The sequence below is a fragment of the Pagrus major genome, chromosome 14, assembly GCF_040436345.1.
Source record: "Pagrus major chromosome 14, Pma_NU_1.0".
NCBI lineage: Eukaryota > Metazoa > Chordata > Actinopteri > Spariformes > Sparidae > Pagrus > Pagrus major.
The window spans coordinates 14,024,388-14,044,898 of NC_133228.1; the positions used below are offsets into that span (position 1 = coordinate 14,024,388).

A 20,511-nucleotide genomic window follows, 5' to 3' on the forward strand; every position below is an offset into this window, starting at 1 on the left:
GTCAAAATGCAGTGGTGTACTAAAACCACATGTATGTGGGGGGACACTGCAGAAAGCTGTGATATATAGCATGGAGAGGGCACTTCACCACCTTTTGTCCACTGGAAAGGGCACCCTAGTGGGCATTTTATCACATTTTGCTCACTGGAAGGGCACCTTAGAGGGCACTTTATTATGTTTTATCTACCATAGGGGCATCCAAAAGGACACTTTTGCAGCGTTTTTTCGAACATGGAGGACATTCGAACACTTGTTGAATAATGTTTATTATGTAAACTAATATATACTTGTTATAATGAATTCAATGAAAAGTTATTTGTTATGTGTTATGTGTTGTGCATTAGAGACAAGAGATTAATGCATTAGGTAGCATTTATTAGGACACATTGCTTATTTCAGACTGTCAGTGTTTGAAATGTATCGTAATTATTTATTTACTTACTTTTATTGCAAACAAACACTATCACACTACATTTATAAATGAAAAACATTTTCTATAGAGTATTTAATATCTGGAGTTGGGTTAAACGTTATAAATGTAAATAGAAAAGTAGGATAAGTTAAATTATTACAAGTGGGATGTGTCCCCCAAGTGGGACTTCATAGAAACAAATATACAAACATTAGCTTGAATATATTGATTGGATTCATTTGAGTGGCACATGGGGAATGAGTACTTCACACACAATCAACAGGAGAAAAAGACAGCATTACAACATGTCACCAGCAAAAAATGACTTAATTTCTAACATATTATATGTCTACACCTTGATTTACCATTGGTTAATATGCTTTTCTGAAATTTACTACAAACAGATAATTAACTTTTTTTTAAACAAAGTTACAGAATATAATTCAATAAAACAGCATTTAAACACTTCATTAGATCAAATGTATCGTTATAAAAGAAAGAAAATCACAAATGACAGATTATTTTGTATCAACTGAATTCAGTAAAGTATATCAGCCCCACATTGATTCGCCACTAAAACCTAATCTTTCAACAAAGCTTTATAACTACAAACTATTTCTTCATGAACTCAATCTCCTCCTCACAAAGAAAATGTAGTGGAACCAAACAGTTCTCATCACTCCAAGTATAGTCGTCCTTCTCGTCGATGACACCACAGTGGTTGGACATGGGCAGCTCGGGCTGTTTGACACCCTTCCAGTTGCTGTAGTTAACCACCCTGTCACTTGTCCAAATCCAGAATCCAAAGATTCGACTCTGCCTCAGACCGATCCAGAATGGACCATCTACCTGAGTGTGATTCAGCCACTGTTCGACAGCTTTCTGATCTTCGCCATTCTCAATCCACAGCAGGCGTGTGTAGTGGGCCTCGCAGTAGTTAAAGGCCTCTTCCCAAGTTAACTTTTTTGGAATGGCTTTGATTCTCACACGACCTGAAATGAAACAACGGAATACACAGTAAGATTTACAAGTAGTTCAGCTACATACCTATTAAATGCACCATAAATTGCCCTTGAGTGTGAGTGTCTGCACATTGAGATGGGCTGGTAACATGCCCAAGGTGTCTCCAAGCCTATTGGAGTCAAAGTCTGCAGCTTCAGAATGTGGTAAGCATTTACAAATATGCAAAAACTGAGAGAGGAATGATCTAATGGAGATGATACATTGATCACTATCTAAGTAACAGTATATGTATATGTGTATATGTATATGTTCAGATGTGTTGTATCCTTCTATACTTAAATGTGTATTCTTTAGTATCACTTTGTACTCTGCGTTTGCAATACTGTGTTTAAAATGGAATAACAAAAAGTAACTTGAAGAAATACTTCAAATAAACACAAATTGCATGAAGTTATTAAAGATTTTTTAAAACATTTTACATTCAATTGTGCTTCATTGAAATATAAACCTTCCATCTTAAAATGTCTACATGTCCCAAGTATTATTACCATGGCTACTGTCATAATGGCAGGCTCATGGAGTTGTTTAAACATTCACTCAGCATCACTGCAGGGTAGGTTGTGCATGTTGTTTAATGTGGCATAATGTGAATTCCATTTGATCTTGGGTTTTCCCATTAAGTGTAGCATTAAAGTTAAGAAATTAAGTTGCTTTACTTATCTATTGCTTACCTCTGGAGCAAAAGAGATATGCAGTATTCCCACAACCAAATCTATACAATAATCGTGGCTCCTCGTTCGCACGATGAGTTGTGCAATTGTCTGGATTATGGATTGATGCATTAGTCCATTTTCTGAATGAAGAGCAGCCTTTGTCCTCCCACTCCCATTCATCATGCATGAGTCCAATCCAAAAACTTGTGTTATTTCCCTTTTCAATCACTTGATTATTTTGCTCTTCGTCACTGATGCTGACCAAGTCATCGTCGCGATTTCTGCAGTATTGCCGGGCCTGACACCAGGTCTTTTTTATTTCAACCAGGGTGTAATTATTAGTGTCCTTACCTGCAAAACATAAATAAATACTGTAGATAAAGAAATAATACATGTCGATGTATTTCTTTCACAAATGAGGCAAGAAAGTTAGTACTTAAGACTTTCTTTGGATTTGTTTGTGCTGGATAACATCTTTGTTCTCAAGACTTAAAAGTAAAGTAAGTAAGTATAGGGAATACACAGTTCAAGCTGACAAAAACAAAAAAACAACAACACTCCAATGTTTTGGCTCAGATAAGTAAGATGTTGGACGTGGTAAACATCATACCTACTTATCATCAGTATGTTAGCAGCACCATTGTGAGCATGTTAGTGTTTAGCTCAAAACATAGCCTCACTGAGCTTCTAATCATGGCTTCTGATTCTTAGTCTCTTGCTAGTTTGTGGATTTGATTTATGTTTTGTTCAGTGTCATTTTTTCAAATGAAATTTTGCAACATCAAAAGAAAACAAATATGATCAAACTTACGCCAACACATGAAATATTTCGGCGTTGAACAAAAATCAACTTCCCATGTTTTGTTCTCGATAGCTTGACACATTTGCGTCCCGTCTGTCACAGGCACAGATGATTTATTGAATGTGAAAGGCTGACCGTTTGACCAAGTGATATTTCGTTCCTTACGCAGACCAAGCCAAACTTTCTTGTTTGTAAAATTGGCTGTGAACATGGCGTCCTCTTCATCATACAGAGTTACAAATGACTCATTGTTCTGCTTACATTCATTTAACGAATGAGTCCAGTTTTCTTTGATTGATTCATTAAACCTGAAATGTCGTAGACGGTTTGATGAAAAGGTAAAGTCAACAAATCCTGTCAAGAGGAAGACAAAACAATATTTTATTCTTCACTTACCCAACGATTATGAGCTATAAAAATAACAAACAACGTTATTAGCTTCCGGACTGCTTAAATCAAATGCACTACGTTAAAATTACTATTAAAATCACACTAAGTACCAAACCATAAACTGGTTTACATATCCACACCTCTCTGATGCATAATAAATAATTTGAGCACAGTTGTTGCGTGATATGAAAGTAGCATGTTATCAGTGGAGGCAGCGTGTAGCCGTGCTCAGAAGTTGTTCTCATTCAAAGCTACGGTTGACAAGAGATACTGAGAACTAGGAAGGGATCTCTTACCTGAACACAGCAAGAGCAACACAAGTGTCATCTTCACAGTTATGGTGAGGATCATATGATGATAAGACTAAGTCAAAAGAACAGAGACAACAGGTAAGATTAACAGATTATTTAATAACAAAGGTAGGAATCCTGATCAGAGTGAAAGATTGAACCAGGAACCCTCATTGTTAATTGTGTAGCCAATGCATACCCATACTGTATTGTGCATACTGGGTTTGACTGAAAGCAACATTATGTAGAAATCAGCATTTTGTGCGATTTGGCGCCCCCCACAGTTTCTGAGTGCAACACCACTGTCGTAAATACAACTCCCAGGTCTGTAACAATTTGTCAGACGTAATGTCGGTGCTAACTACAAACAAAACTCATTATGTCATAAAAATGTTATACGTTAAAAACTTCTATGTTGAAGTAAACATGTATTATATACTGTGATACTACCCTCTCACTGAAGTAACATAGTGCAGAAACAAGTGATAGAGACACCATTCACTCTGTTACAAGACACTACCATCAGAATGATTTTGAAGCTGATATTTTAAGGTAAAAAAGTTACATAATGTTGCTTTAATACATTTACCAACACAATTCCAAGTATGATAACTACTGTAATAAATTACATTCATTCTGTAGCTTGTGATTGTAAAAGAAAGTCTCTCTTACCAGCTGAGGTCAGGCGCAGAGTGCTGTCAGTGTGGTGAATTTGTTTCAGTGTTGAGAAGTCACAGGTTTTATATTCAGTGTCAGGGTGATGTAAGCTATGAAAAGGGAACCAGGTTGTTTTGCACATGTGTACATAGTAAAAAACAGGGATGGAAAGAGATTAATGATTAACTAAAGGTAGTCAACTCTGACTGGTTGACTGTTGTCAGGCAGATGTCATCTCTTACAGTGTGTAACCTATTTTACCAACTAAGAAAAACTATTTGAGTTTGATGTGTTCATACTACACAAAAGCGACAGCAAAACAGCAAAAAATATAACACCGCTCCCCCTTCCTCTAATGAGTTGCATATGCTTAATATGCTTCTAAGTGATAAGCACTGTGTCTATAATATGCTTTTGTCCGATATTTAACATCAACTATTTATTTACAGTAAAAAAAATAAGGTAACAATAAGAAATGCATAGCCGATCAGCTCAACCCCTTGATATGACAGTCAGTCCTTATACATGTTGTGTGAACATAAGACATGTAGTGTAGCCAGGTTGATATGACACATACAGTATGAAATGAAAAAAAATAAAATAAAATGTATCCATGCTTTGCAGAAACATAAGACTGCCAATGTTTTTGTTCTGGCTGGCAGCTGATAAATTTTATTTCCCCCAAATGTTAAATGTTAAAAAACATGAAATAACACAAATATGTCTCGCTTCAAATGTAGTATGAACTTAATTAGGGGCATGTAAATATAGTTACAGTGCAGTTAGGATGACTAGTAATATTTTGAGTGCTATATATTCATATTTTGTAGATAGACATGTTTTCACCTCAGAATTTGTTTGTGTAAACAGGTCTGCAGGGCCTTATCTCGATATTTGCTCGAGGCCCTTTGAAATCCTAAAACTTCCCCTGCATGCAGACATGTTCTCTCATTATCTCACACACCTGACTGATGCCGTCTGACTCCCACAACTCCCAAATAAGAGGGGCGACTTCATCATTATTCACAATCCAGTACTGTCACACCCCAATGGCCACCTCTAATGCTTTGAATAACGCTCTATATAGATAAATGGACATCTGGTGGCAACGCTGTGTGTTTGTGAGTGTGTGCATGTAAATGCAGGCCTTTTATATTTGGTTGTAACAAAGCTGGAAGAATGGCATAAACGCTATAAAAGAAAAACACAACCATTATGACCCAAATGAGCTTAGAGTTTACTGCACTTTCAAATTGGCAGCACTGTTCTGTGTACAGAATACCACAATATGGTGTCATACAAAATATATCTTCCCGTTTCTGAGTCTTTGCACTTCATCCCAAAGGTTTCAGATCCAGGAACAGAGGGTGCACTGAGAATCATATTGCATAGTCATGTTGATTATGTTTCGTGCCAGCTGTCACATTTGTTCACAAGCGACCGAGCCTTGCCACCTTGTCTCAGTGCTTTATAATCTACTTACAAGATAGTTACACATGTACCTAACAAAAAGAACACTGAATTTATCTTTTTAATACAGTATCATTTTTGCTGTGTTGCCAACTGGGCAGGTGTACCTTTTAAATTGTACTCATCCTGTGTGTAGATGGTGGTGAAGGGGCTTCAAAAAGATGGATTCCAACCATCAAAGAGGTGCCCATTAACTTTGTATGACCATACTTTCACAAAACAGTATGGAGTTAACATCTGGACTGGTTTCCTGGTTGTAAAGAGTGTAATTTTTGTCTTTTCTGGGAAAAATGCTGCATGTGGTAAAACATCTATTGGCATTTTTATCTGTAGCTATCTTTTTATGAATAGAAATAGATACATAAATACAAATAGAGTGTTTCACGATGTTATATTTGGTCTATTTACCCCCCAACAATTACAGACTGGTATGTGTAGCTTGTTGAACCATGCAGTTGTGCAGCATAGTTAAAAGGACATCAGAAATACTTAGTGCAGATGCATTTGTTTGATATTCAAATCATTGCAGCCTGAGTGGAGCCACCAAGCACATAGGTGTTAATGATTAGCCCTGTGTATTGGGATATGACATGCAAATTCATCCAGAAATTTGTTTCTGGTGAATATTATCTGTGGACTTCCTTACTGGCTTGGTCACAGTAATGTCATTTCCCCATTTGAGATCTGAGAATTCATTTTCAGACGTCAGCTCATGCCTCTACCTGTCTCTACCCTGGCAAAATTGAATCATTTCCTGGTTTTCCTTTCTCTGGTCCACTGTCAGTGTTATTTGAGTATTGCAGTTATTATGTCTTTTATGTCATCATACACTCTTACACTAACTTCACCTACTATTTTCTGTTTCTTTTCAGTTGTCTGTCACTGTTTGGTTAGGTTGAGGAAACACAAACACTTGGTCATGCTTAGGAAAACATGGTTTAGGTGAGTTGCAAAGCTATGACATTTCCTATTTGAAAGAAAAGTTCATTTTTGACCTTAGTCAGTATCTGATGAGTTGGGAATTGACTCAAAAATCAACTTTTCTTACAAATCAGACCTATAAATAGTCAATAGTCACCCCCTGGTATGTCCTTTCAAGTGTAGTTTAGTGAGTGCAAAATATTCTACATGTTTTTCTAAATAGGAAAGCTACAGTACCTGCAAAGCCATTTCCTGAAGTAACAGTGTACAGTGCATTAAATGTGATTTACAGTTCAATTAGGATTCATATCTTTTCTCTGAGCTTAAAAACGAGAAACCACCGGCAGGTTTAAAACTTGATCAATCTTTAAATAGAAGTATGTCTTTCACTTTACATCAATATGTTTGGAGTTGCACTTGTTCATCTGCACGTAGACTCACATTTGAATTTCAAATAGGAGCGCTGTAGACTTGCAAATATGTAACCAGTTTATTGCCAGTGATGACGTTGGTGTTTGGGCTGATCACGTTAGGGTGACTGGAGGCTGTGGAGGAGAACTGGGTGTGATTAAAACTATGTATGAGAACACACACTTTATTTATCAGACTGGTATTAAACGGAGAGACATATTTTGGCGAGCTGGCTGTACGGCAACACACTATTCATAATGATCTGCAAGACACATAATTTAACCCCTGACCCTAACCCTAATAATATAATTTTGATTATTCAAATAATTACTTCACTTGATGACTTACTTCACTAATTTTTTTAAGTAAAAGGATAAAAGACACATTTTGAAAAGACTGCTTTCCAGTAACCACAAAATACATTCTTCTATCATCGATGACCACATTCCTGTCATGTTTGTCTCCGTGTTATATTGCTCTGTAACCCCGATAGCAGCACATGTACTGCCTGCATCACTTTTATAAAACCTGAACATGATTGAAGTATTTAATCCCCTCTGTGTCTGCTTGTTGACTTTAAGGCATCAGCACTATACATCAGGCCACAGAAGCCAGAGACATTCCCACAGCATATTGTAGCTGAAACACTCTGCGTGGCTGACACAGCACATAGTGTCATGATGGAGGAGGGCACATGTTACCTGAAGTCATATCAGTGCAATGTCAGCTCTGTAATCTACAGTAAATCAACTGCAAAAGACAGACCCGTCCATTCACATTTCACTTCTTGGCACTTGGTGCATCCTGCTATGCGATCTGATTTTATGATGCCTTAAATCCCTTAAATATCAGCATTCAAAGAATTCGTTGAAGGTGTGATAAAATTATAAGTAATATGGTTGTGTTATTTATTAGTAAAAGTGTCAGTCATTCCAGAAATCGCTCAAGTAACATTACTTCAGTAGTTTCCTGGGGCTGAAGTGATGAATTTCATTTGAGTCGTTCAAAAAATAATGTTAAAACTTATTATGCCAATGACATATTAGATTCATGGGACCTTGCAAAATCCTATAACGGTACTCCAAATACTGCTTTTAGTTATACATTTTTGAAGTTTGGCCCTCGGAGCAAAATTTAATCACTTTTGCAATTCTATGTATTCCAAGCCTCACCTATTCCTTATTTTTCACTGGATTGGGTTGAAATTGGTACTGAACATCAAAGAAACCCTAAGGATACTTGGCAATGCGTGTTAATGTAAATAGTTGTTGTAGAATGGTATAATCAAATTAATATCAATAAATCATGTTTTACCTGAGTGAATAATCCAATAGTTTTCACTTTCTAAATTTTGATTCTGATTGTGTTGTATCCAGTTTAAGTTTCACATCAGTTTTTTTCCTGCGTAAAAACTCTGAATACATAAATAAAAAAACTGAATATAGCTTATAAGCTGAAAATACGACACTTTACAATATGTTGATGGTATATTTTCCCAAGAATTATTATTTAAATTTCTTTGTAACTTTATTATGTAAATGTGTTATTCATTGCATATATTAAAATAACAATAAAATATGTTATATTAGTCCATCATTTAATATATTTTTTTTCAAAATAGCTAATTTTCACACTTTTCACTGACTGTAATATAATTTTTATTTTTACATAGAAATTATTTACTGTGTTGACTTTTTGTATCTGTGTGATACCTATTGAGCCTATTTTTCAGTGGGTTAAGGAAAATTGCAAGTTACAGCTCGTTGCGCATTGTTGCATACTAGCTTACGTCATCTTGTTCACTGTGTTGGAGCAAAACATTAATCTTAAAATCAACCTTACGAAACAAAACTTGTGTGAGTGCAGTGGGACAGTGAGGCTGAGAATGATGTTCAGACTGATGAGAACAATAACAATCACTCTTATTGTTGCAATTCACTCTATAGACAAAGGCATCCAGACCACCACACACACCATTTACATTACACTTATTGTTGGTTTGGACATCATTTGGATATGCTGACATCTAATGCAATTTATTTTGTAGTTTCAGTAGAACTCCATTTTAACTCGTCTTTTTCCAAGTACTTTTCTTAAAAAAAGTACTTTTACTTGAGTAAAATTTCTTTAAAGTAATATTTTAGTGCTATTTCCATCCTTGTCCCTGATACAATATGAATGAATGCAATTATACAGTATGTGTGGTCCTCAGAGAACTTAAAAATGACAGTCAACAAGACATCTCAACTAAAATTCAAGCAAATAATTTCCCAGGTACCCTAAGGATAACCCACAGAGAAGTTTTCATTACTACTTTTATCTAGTTTTTAACTAAATAGTCCCAAAGTTTCAGAGGTGATATCTCAAACCCCCAAAACATGAAACTGAAATTAACTGCATAAAACACCCATAGGGATCCCATGGATTCTTGATTTAAGTTTAGCTTCACTGAATCAGCAATTCACATCCAATCTTTGGCAGTTATTAGAATGCCAAAGAGCATGTTTGGAGAAAACTGATCGTGGTGCAGCATTAGGCTGGAGAGAAAAAGCTCATGAGGGACATATTCCCAAGTCAGACACTGCATCACGGCTTAAAGCATACCATGAATGCAGTGCAGCAGGCCGGCGCAAGCCTGAGTCCAGCTCCTTTGTGAATATCGATGTGGCTATATGTGCCCGACACACAGTGTTTGTGCGTGCTTAAAGTGAGGTCGAACACGCTCGGTTGTGCGGGTACGCATGCAAGCTGTCATGCTCTCTTCAAGTGAGCACTCTGAATAAGGAAAGCATCAATACACATTCACTTTCTGACTCCCTTGTGTGGGTGTGAGGCCACAGTGACTCCGGGTGCTGATGCAATTGTGGGGAAAGCTGACAGATAAAGGGAGATGTCAACTGGTTTCGACAGCAGGTGAAGCCATTTTACCCACATAAGTGCTGTGAGACATTTAACCAGGCCTGTTGCTAGCTTTTATGTTGTATGTGTGTGTTTGTGTGTGTACTGCTGTATGAGGAAGCAGCGACTGCAAGCTGCTGATTGCCAGCCAGTCTCACTAGAATAGAGTATGAGGCAATTCAAGTTGTTTCTGCTCACTTTGATTTGGATGAGGAAGTCGTTCACTTGATGATTAGTCTCAGGTTTGTGTGTTGTCACCAACTGTACCACAAATGTAAAGTGGTTCGGTAGTTGTTACATTGATAACTTAAAGTTGAGAGTAACAAGAGCAGTTGGTAGAAGGTATCTTAAAACTTGTTAACTTGGGTTTTCTTTCATTTATTTTTAAATTTTTTTGTCATTCATCATGATTTTCTATGTCCCTCTTGCTGTCTTGTTTTTGATTTTTGGATGGCAATGTCAGTCCGTCAGTTGGTCGGTCAGTCTGTCCATCACTTTGTCCAAACGGAAAAGTCTTAAACACTATGGATGGATTGTCATACACAGGCTCTAAAGCCACCATGAGGTTGAAATGTTTGCTTTTCGTGAAATGTCTTAAAAACTCAGCGCTCATGTTGTTTAAGTACTATTTGCACCCATGGATGGATGTGTGTCCATGGGCGTGTTGGTCTTAAAATCAGGTGTGGTCAGGCGCATTGTTGGCACATTATTATCTTAAGGCAGCAGAAAGTGAATGCAACATTCCCCAACAAAAACCTGGTCTGAAGTCAATGGCGTCTGTATTTGTCCTGCTATTTAAAGGCTGCATTATTCAGAAAGTAAGATGTGCCTACATAGACGGGGTCAAAACACATGTATAGTCTGCTTCGCTGACTAAAAAGGATGCTTTTAGTCCCTTTAAACATTTTCATGCTCAGAGTAATGTCACCGAAGCAAATACCATGGCACAGTTAAGCAGCAAAACTAAAAGCTGTGGTTATAAATCTGGCAGGGCACAGGAAACTCTCCAGAGGAAACTGAATTAAACTTTTTGCTTCTGAAATAAATAGTATTGACTGCCCTAATGTAGCTCAAGATTTATTAGCTTTACTCTGAACAATTTCTCTGTATGAATCTGGACTGCGTGTGTGACCTTTTGGATGTGTAGACAAACACAGAACATAAATCAACATTAAATCCTGACCGTGGTAAAGGTGACCGTGGTAAAGGTACAACAGAGTCCCTCTAAATGGGGATCCACCCAATCCACGCATCACTATTACACACACAGGGACGAGATCATGTTACGACCAAAACGCATTCACGGATAATTGAAGGACTGAATACAACCTCTGCGCTTTGATTAACACTTTAAACCATGTGCCATAGATCATTTAAATAGGGCCCTTCATGTTTTCAAACTCTGTCAACTGCAAGATGTATTTTTTCTTGCATGTGTGGAGCCCTTGGATAAGGTGTGGGACCCTTTCAGAGTGCAATTCTCTGAGGCGTAACAATAGAAAACTCCACATGTTTGAGTGCCCTGTTATTTCTTTCCTTCTTGCACTTCCTTGACCACAAGTCGTCAGGCAGTAACTCTGTCTCTATGGAAACAGTGTGATTTTTTAACCAGACAGCACAATGTGTAGAGGAGGAGAAGAACAAAGCGGTGAGGAGGAGGGGGAGATGGCTTAAAGCTCATTCATGCTTCATGCTAACATTATGTAATTTCAAGAAAAATGGCGGTTTGCTCATGCATTTCATATCTTGCTTTTTCACACACTGTACTTTATGAGGTTTTCCAAACATTTCCCTGCATCACTGAACACACCATCAAGAGGAGATTGTTGCAGCTGCATAATATCGTACAGCTCTGTCAAAGAGGAAGTCCTATTGCTGGGTCTCCATCTGTGTTTCAGAGAGGTTACTATCCTCCTCTCCAGTGTTTTTTGTCATCCCTGACAGTACGGTCATGATGACGCCAGGTCGTGTCTGATCATCAAATATAGTTGTTCAGTTATCAAGCCATGTAGAAACTGGAATAAGTCACAATGACCTTAAAATTGCTGAAGTCATTTCTGTGTTTAAGTCTAGAGACCAAACTTATTTTTAACAAGTACAGCCCTGTTTTTGTCCTTCCATGTTTCTCAAAGATTTTTGAGAAGTTGGCTTAAAATTGAATAATGAAACAGCTCCGGGAGTGGAAAAAACGCTACACTATGGTTTTACTGGAATCACTCATCAAGAGTTTTACAATTATATCCATAATTCACTGCAGTTTGTTAACATTAATGGATTGACCATTATAAGATGTGGGGTTATATTTGGGGGAGCTTTATATTTTGCATTGCATTTCATTTTAATTGTTTGTTTGCCTATTTTTGTCAATTACATGACTTTTACATTTGCTTATAATGTGTATTCAGGTGAGATTTCTTATAAACGCCTCCAGGTTTGTTTTTTTTTTTAAATCTCACCTGCACAACTTGCTTTTTTCTTTTGTTGTTGTGTTTCTGCTGCTTTGTTTAATGTTCAAAGTACAAAAAAAAAAGATTAAGAGTGCTTTACTTAAAACAATCTATTACTGGCACATTGTGCAGATGAAAGCATGAAAAATTACAATGCAGTTGAGGTAAGATGTACCCCTAGAGGATGCCTAGTTGTTGATTTACTCTCTCAGCCCTCAAAGGCTCGTTCTCAAAAAAAAGGGGGGGGGGGGGGGGTACTTAAGGTGGCAGTGGGTTTTCCCCGAGGAGACGTGCTGAGGGGGAAGTCAACAAGTGTCAGAGACAGCAAGTGTCAGAGACCCTGGGTGAGAAAAGCTGGAAGGAGTAAACCAAAGATTACAGGGGAAAGAGGTCAAATGGATGATTTGGAAACAAAGGAAGGGAGCAGGGCGAGGATGAAAAGGGATGGAGAAACATGGAAACCGGCTTTGCTCTCCATCATTTAGGAGAAAGCAACAAAGCAAGTTTGCACAGATTTGAACCAGTCTGTGCGTTGTTCTCAGGAGCTTTTAGAGATCTTAACTGCAACACTTACCTCTGACGCAATGCGTTAAATCTAAAGAACAGGAAGAAGCCTATATCAAATACAGTCAGTCTAAAATGTTGTTCACCTTTACCATTACTTTTAAAGCCAATGACAAAGTGCAGGCAGTAATAAAAAAAACTCTAATGTATTAATTTTACAGTTCTTTTGAGCCAGTGATATATTTTGCACACCTTTAGTAGAAGTAGTAAGTTCCAGAACGGGCTTTAAAAGGAAGAATAATATTGATTTTACACTATTTTTGAAACAGTAGAACCATTATCTTTGAGCCTCCTGGACACATTTTGATAAAAGTGATAAACTACTTCTACTCTTGATGAAGTCCAACTCATCATCAACGTTATGACTCATTTCAAGATATTTACTGCAGCATAGTTAAGTTTTATGGAGGCTGAATCATTTTAAAGTGTTAAACGATGAGCCCAATCTTTAAGTCGCCTTTTACTTTTATAAGCCACTGGTTTAGAAATCGAGCCTCTGACAGCTGTGATTTCTGAGCACATTTTTCATGCTGCAGCTCGCCGTCCTACCACCGTCCCATCAAACGAGTCCGCGCTTCAGTAATTGGCTCCTGCCGTCAATCCAGCAAACAGCACGTACGACTAATGCAGAACAAACCTTAACTCAGTCCTCTCATGTAATATTTCTCTACAAAGACAGTTATGTCAGATAGAAAGAGTGGTTCAGGACTTTAGTTCTACAGACAATGTACAAAAATGCTTCTAGTTTATTGAAAATAGGAATGAAACAGTGAAACATGCAGTGACAGCTGGAGGAATGTGCAATTAAAAAGTTATGATAAAGGTTCTTGCTATCCGTTGCTTATACCCCGAGGCTCCTGGACACACTCCAGCTAATCATTCAGCCTGACCAATCCTGCTGTAACCATTTAGCTGTTATGTGAGAAGATTGCAAATTAATGTGTTTTGGGTGTATTTTGTTGCCTCGTGGATCCTTGTTTTTCTAATTTGTTTTTGTCACCCCATATTTTAGCTGAAACTCAGACTGCTTTTGGTTACTTATCATGTACATGTCATAGGCAACATACCATAATGACATGTCAACAATACGTGTCAGATCACATTAACATTACATGTTTATGACATCACTCTTCAAATCCGGAGGTGCAGGGGATGGGGGTGGAGTTACAGAGGACAAGGTTGCCAAGCAAGTGACGGCAGTTCAAGACTGAGTTTAAATATTTCTAAACTTGAACGCACTGGATATTTTTGACCACAGCAGCTCAGCATGCTGTATGTTAAAGTCAGGACATCTCCAGCCGTGTTTGTGGAGACCAAAGCAGGTATTTCAAGCTAAAATGATCTTTTCCTAAACCTAACAAAGTGGTTTTTGTGCCTAAACTTAACATAGAATAGAGAATTAAACCTAAGGAAATTTAAAGTTTCAACATATCCATGGTTTGCAGAAAAAAAAGTACACTGCCAATATCTATTCTGGCAGTTGGGTTGTAATTTTATGTTGTTCTGTTTTTTTGATATTTCAACACAATTTTCACTTCTTGATTAAAAAATGTTTTTGTAACTTTGCCATGAAATTGCGAACAAACCTTTAGAAAAACACTTTTTGGCTATTGTTTTATCTGTTTGTAATTTTTGCCCCAAATGTTTTTCTTTTTCTTTGTTTAGAACCAATGTTCCAGTAATTAGATGCAACTTTTGATTCCGAGTCATTGATTTTTGTGTCTCGTCTTATTTTGACATTTCAACACATTTGTGCTTTTTGTTTTATCCCACTGTTTTGTTTTTCGTTTGTTTTCACAATTATGCGGTTTTATTTATTGATTTAGTTTATTCCAAAGATTTCGGCATTTTAACAAATTTGGGTGGTGTTGTTTTAGCCCCATTTTTAAAATTTATTTATTCATTTATAATTTATTTTGCATGGCCATGGCTTTTTTTCAACACACACACCAAACTGAATTTTTGATGAACATTCTTTTGGCCACTAAAGGTCCTGATACTGACAGATATTTATATATATCTAATAAGACCACAGCATTTTAATCACTTATACGATTAAAACAAATACTTGCACTGTATGTTTGTATTGAGCTTTAAGTTACGTTGATCACACATCACAGAAAAGCATCCGGATGTAATCTTCATTGATGTACCAGTAGGTGAGCGTCGTTCGCAACACTGATGGGTCACATGAAGGGCGACAACTGCTGTCTCATGTGGTCGGAATGGATCTGTCTATAAAGTGAGCGTCTGTGTTTGTGTGTGTCAGAGTTTCTCTGCGCTGTAGTTATTACAGTTAGCAGTCCTGTGGGTGTCATCCATCAGTTTCATCACAGACAAATTAAAATGGCTCGCGTCCAACCTGGAGCCTTCCTCCCGTTTCTCTTTCTCGTACCCTCAACCTCTCTTAAAGTTGGCATTTCCTTTTTTTGGTCATTACGACTTCTTCTTCACTTTGTGTTTCTCTTTCTTTGTCCGTCACCCTTGTGTGTTTCATTTCTCATTTCCTTTCCTCTGACCTGTCCTCTTTTTCATACTCTGACCTCATTCTTAGTCATTCCTAGTAAGTCTCTGTCGGCCTGACTTTTTGTTTTCCATATATTCAGTATTTCCATAAGTTTTGTCACCTATAACCTTGTCCTACCTCTCCTGCTCACCTGTGTTTTTTTTGTTATTTTCCAGAGTTCCTAGTTTCCTTTTGCATGCATGCAGACAGCCACCATAAAGATCAGGTGGAAAATAGGAAATAAACATTAGCCACGCTTTATTGACATGAAAGCGGGGCAACTTTTCCTCTGATCCATCTGAAAATACACTGAAATTTCCTTAATCAGTGAATTTGCAAATTTACCGATTTACAAAGGCAGCGGCTCATTATGCAATCAGCTCCTGACTGCCTTCCAGGCAAGTTCTGCAAGTGAAGGAGAGCTCAGTCGGCACAGTTCTGATGAGATTTCTCCGAAATTATGAAGTTAAAAAAAAATAATTGGTAGCAGGACTCCAAAACATTCACTTAGGCTGCAGTTCTGCCCAAGTAAACCTGTTTTACTCACAGTATTGTGATATCAGCCAATATTTAGGGATGATTATATTATTAATGCACAAACAAAATTGGAACTGAAGAAAAGAGATCAAAATCATGATCCTTAAAATAACATCATGAAACTATTTTCTCAAAAATAACAGCGTCAAAATGATTTTGAGGGTGCAGTTACTTGTAAAAGGGTGAATGGTGTTTCTATCTCGCTCGTTTCTGCGATACGTAACTTTAGCGAATAGGTAGAGTCACAGTCACATCACACACAGCACCAACTATCGGTGATTTTGGTGAAACTGGATCAGCTACACTGTGAAATCTGACAAAGTGGCTTTACTTTAAATAAGTTGAGAACGCCAATTACCTCAAAATTACCAAGTAAAGTAGACCAAAAATTTTAAGTTGTTAAAACTTTTTAGCTTGTACCACTTAGTATGAGTCTTGTGGTCATTTCAGTACACTGAATGTTCAAATTCAAAGCCCTCTGCTGCTGTCAGATGTTTGTGGCTCCTTGTCACAATAAAACTTGCCTCATTTGCATCTTTTCTTCAAAGTCTGTGAACTCTTTATTCAAAACCGCCTCCTTCTGAATCCTGTCCATAATAAAACTACATTTTTTGCTCAATTCTTCCTTAAATGCACATGTAAGAGAGAGAGTGAGAGAGGCACACCTTGCAATTCTTTTGAGCTGTTTGACACATCATCATACACATCACAAGTTTTGGCAGGACTGACGCATCGACTCAAAAAAGTAGCCGGTCCGTTTTGTAATTTTGAAGCTGAGCTCAGCTGCAACCTGCTCCGACTGAGAGAGGCACGTTCCCACCGCGCTCATTCTCCCTCCACTTCATTGCTATTTGTTGTCAGTCCACAGCGTTCTGCCGCCTTCACCTCTCCCTCTATTCTTTTCTTCATTCCTCCCTTGCCTTCTTTCAAACCTTTAACTTTCTTTAACTTTGCAGAGGGGGGTTGGTCTGGCAAAATTAAATGAGATTTGATTTTTAACTTCAATTGATTTCCCCTAGCTGAGATGGTCACAGTGAATGGTTGCGCTGAATAACTCCGTATCGAACACAAATTCTCTCTGGCTGTGAAATCGATGGCAGAGGACTTATTGGAGTAAGTGTTTGTATCAGCACTAAATGGATGATGTTTTTCTTTTCTTTGAGTTTCTCGGTCGCACTTCTTTTTTCGGGTGCATTTTCTCTCTGCCAGCAGAGTTGGCCGTGTTTCCTTTTGCCTAATCATCTGCCTTCCTACTTTCATTTAACATCTCTCGCTCTTTTTTTTTGTCTTTTGGTCCATATGTCTGGTTTCAGAGCCGAGTTTAGAAAAGACACTCCTGATATGTTGCGTGCTTTATAGTATAAACATATCAAATCATATTTCACATGTGCACTGGAGATTTTTCTGGTTGTTCTTTTTCACGTTTGAGTAAAAAACGTCACATGCATGTGATTGTGATTGGCATTTTTTCACATGTGGATTAAAAATTTTCATATGTGTAAAGTTGGACTTGATTCTGCTTTTCCACTCAAAGCAATATGACAGTATTCACCCGCATTGCTGGAAGATCTGGATCTCAATAGTTCAGTAATCCTTTCTCAAGATGAATCTCTCACCCTTTATCTCAGTCTTCCGGACTCTTGACAACAGCAACTCTCTGACTTTATCGCTCTTCATCGCCATCTTTCTTCCGTCTCAATCCGTCTTTCCACCTGCCTCTGTGTCTTCCCTCACCCTCTCCGCCTCGCCCTCTCTCTGCTTATAATAATTCAGGTTCTGCTTCCATGCCTAGCTATTCATAAAGCGCCAGTGATCCAGGAAAAATGCTTCAGAGGCATTGTTGTTCTGGATGTTGAACAGTAGCGCCGTGCCTGTTCTGCCAATCTGGGCTGTGTTTCTCTCTGCGCAGCTGACTTGGACAAATACGCGCCCGTCCCAGCTAAATTTGTTGATGAAAATCTCTTGTTTTGTCTGACTGTGTAACACCTGGATGTGTCTCAGAGCAACTACCTCCGTCTCATTGCCCTTTTCTGTTGTTTTATTAAAGGTGCAGTATGTAAGAATTGACCACCTGTTGAATTCATACTCCAGAAGAAAAAAAAAAAATAGGGAGCAGTGTATTAGCTAACTCTATCATTGGCTAAGGACTAGCTGGTTAGCATGCTAACTTCAATAGATATCTCTGCAACACCATGCATGGACATGGTCAATATTACATCAAAACTTGTTTTTTCTGGTGAAAGTTTCAATAAATTTTTGACTGTTCTATACTAAAATTCTTATATATTGTACCTTTAAGATTAAAACCTACCTAAATCCTAATTTATTAGCCACCACATCTAGAGTTGCACTTGAACAAAAGGCTACAGCCAACAAGAACAAAGACCCTTTCCATACCACCAGGTAGCTGTCTGTATTTCTCATTCAAAAAGGAAAACCAGAAGATCTGGGACTGCAGATATACAAACGGAAAGCAAACAGAAAACGCACTAAATGGGTGAAATCATGAATACTGAAGCAACAGGCTTAAGAGGTTTTCCTTTTTTTTCCGATTCGCTCAGCTGAACAGTATGATCAGAGTGATTTCTCTCACCGACAGGCTCCGCCACCGATCCTGCACACTCAATCAGCTAAAAAGCCGCTGTCAAGCCACTGGTGCAGGACACACTGCAACAGCTAGAGCCACAGAAGCTCACTGACGGCCCCGACATTGGCCAACGCCCAATCATTGGCCTGGTGTGCCAGGGCCCTGATGTTGCTCATCTGCTGAAAATAAGCAACTTTTTCCACCATATAAAGGTAACCGGAGCAGTGCCAGGCCATGAAACCAAAACAATGAGCTGACGGATACTAAAAAGCTTTGTAGAGAGCTCCCCAGAAACCTACGGTTTGGCTACGGACCATAACACATACTGGCAAAATCGCTGGTAGAGTGATATTTCTTCATGAGCTTGTCACTGCGAGCAGCAACTTTCACATTAAATGTAGTACTATGACCCAGGCTTACAACAAAAACAGTTGGAAAAAACTCCTTAAAACAGACATCGATCAATTTACTTTGACAGCACCCTCCTTGCTAGTGCTATAAATCAAAGAACCTATTTATCAGGGTCCTAGCACTGAATACTCTCAATTTATGTTCATAAATCAAGCAACAGTAAAGAATAATTCAGCAGTAATGAGCAGTTGTGCACATGTCGGTGAGGGAAAATAATACCCACACCGTACATTCATCACGCTTCCTGTAAGCTTTGCGTCTTCATTTTTCATGCGCTGTGGGTGCTTATCTGGCAGCCACATATTACAAGTTTAAGATGTTAATCTGCCTGCCAATTCTGCTCCTCACAAAATGAGATTACTTCAAAGGATTGCGGATAGTGGTAAAATATTCAGTTTGGTCGTTTCTGATGGAACATTTCGATTTGAGATGAGATCCTGAAGCAGCTTTCTCATTACTGTTTGTGACGAAACACTTCTAATTACCGTTATTTCCACTATCAAGAGATCTGTCTTCTGATCATGTCGTGGGGCCTCGACTCGCGTTTCATTTCCAGCGCGGGCTGAGACATACTCCCAGAAAGGTCAACGTAGGTGTGGAGAATCTTTACATGTCAACATTTTATACCAGAGAAGAGTTAAATTTAGATTTTTCTTTATTATTTTGAAGCCTTTTCCCTGACAGCTAGTCTCAGACATATGCTGTGTGTGTAAAATGTGCTGCAAAATGTGACTAAAATGCCAGATTATTCTAAGATCTCAGCTTCTGAAGTGTCTCATCTATTGAAATGATTCCACACTCATTATTATTACTTCTCTCTGACTTTTTTATTTTTTTATACATCTCCCTCCCTCTCTCATAATTTTGGATGGCCAATTCCCCCGACTCGCACTCATTATTTTAAAGACTGAGGCTCTGCTCGACTCATAAGCAGACAGAAAACGAGATGACCGGCTGCGTTTGAAACCGTTTTGTTAAAACCATTTTTCATCCTCCCTCTGCGATCTGATGGAGTCGGTCGGTGCTTAGTTGGCTCTACTGACTCACGGGGAGGCAGAGACAAAAGTCCTGAGCCTCGTGGGGAGAACAAAGACAACCAGAGTCTGCCGGAAAACTGTGATGGGTATGTCTTTGTTGAAACTCCACAATCTTTGTGGAAGTTCTGCATTAAAAAATCCTGAATTTTATTTCAGTCATTTCTCCCCCAGTATCTTTTTTTTTTTTTGCACTTTCTAACTCATATCGATTCAAATGGAGGGAAACAAAATAGAAGTTTGGCATGGAGGCTGCTTTCTCTGGATGGCAGCTCCCTTTCAATCCCTCCCGGGATGCCCTCTGTTCTGCTGAGTCATTTACTGTTGTGTCGCAGTCAGTGCAGTCAGAATACCACCGACAATGAATGGCAGAGCTGAATTCCTTGTTGGGGAGCACAAGCACTAACCGATTGTCCTCTCCATTGAAAAATTAAACCCCACATCTAATCTCGTCCCTCGCTATCAAATTAGCAATTAAAATTGAAAACAATAGTGTGG

The 20,511-nt window shown here is 38.2% G+C and overlaps 1 protein-coding gene across 1 annotated transcript; it reads right to left on the reverse strand.

The window, feature by feature from the left end:
- Positions 1–683: 683 nt before the first annotated feature.
- Positions 684–3,617, reverse strand: LOC141008575 (secretory phospholipase A2 receptor-like). The gene is made up of 4 exons (XM_073481008.1): positions 3,577–3,617; positions 2,900–3,244; positions 2,107–2,439; positions 684–1,404 (listed from the first exon to the last, which is right to left on the reverse strand). Exons 1-4 carry the CDS (start codon positions 3,605–3,607, stop codon positions 1,025–1,027), a joined length of 1,089 nt encoding a protein of 362 aa, XP_073337109.1. The 5' UTR covers positions 3,608–3,617; the 3' UTR covers positions 684–1,024.
- Between the last annotated feature and the right edge of the window lie 16,894 nt (positions 3,618–20,511).

What these genes read in the sequence shown, in the direction of transcription:
- LOC141008575 (XM_073481008.1), bottom strand. Translation starts at nt 3,607, where the DNA reads ATGACACTTGTGTTGCTCTTGCTGTGTTCAG. An exon ending in GTTGCTCTTGCTGTGTTCAG is followed by an intron (nt 3,245 to 3,576) that starts GTAAGAGATCCC and finishes TCCTCTTGACAG; the next exon opens with GATTTGTTGACTTTACCTTT. An exon ending in GAAATATTTCATGTGTTGGC is followed by an intron (nt 2,440 to 2,899) that starts GTAAGTTTGATC and finishes TATGTTTTGCAG; the next exon opens with GTAAGGACACTAATAATTAC.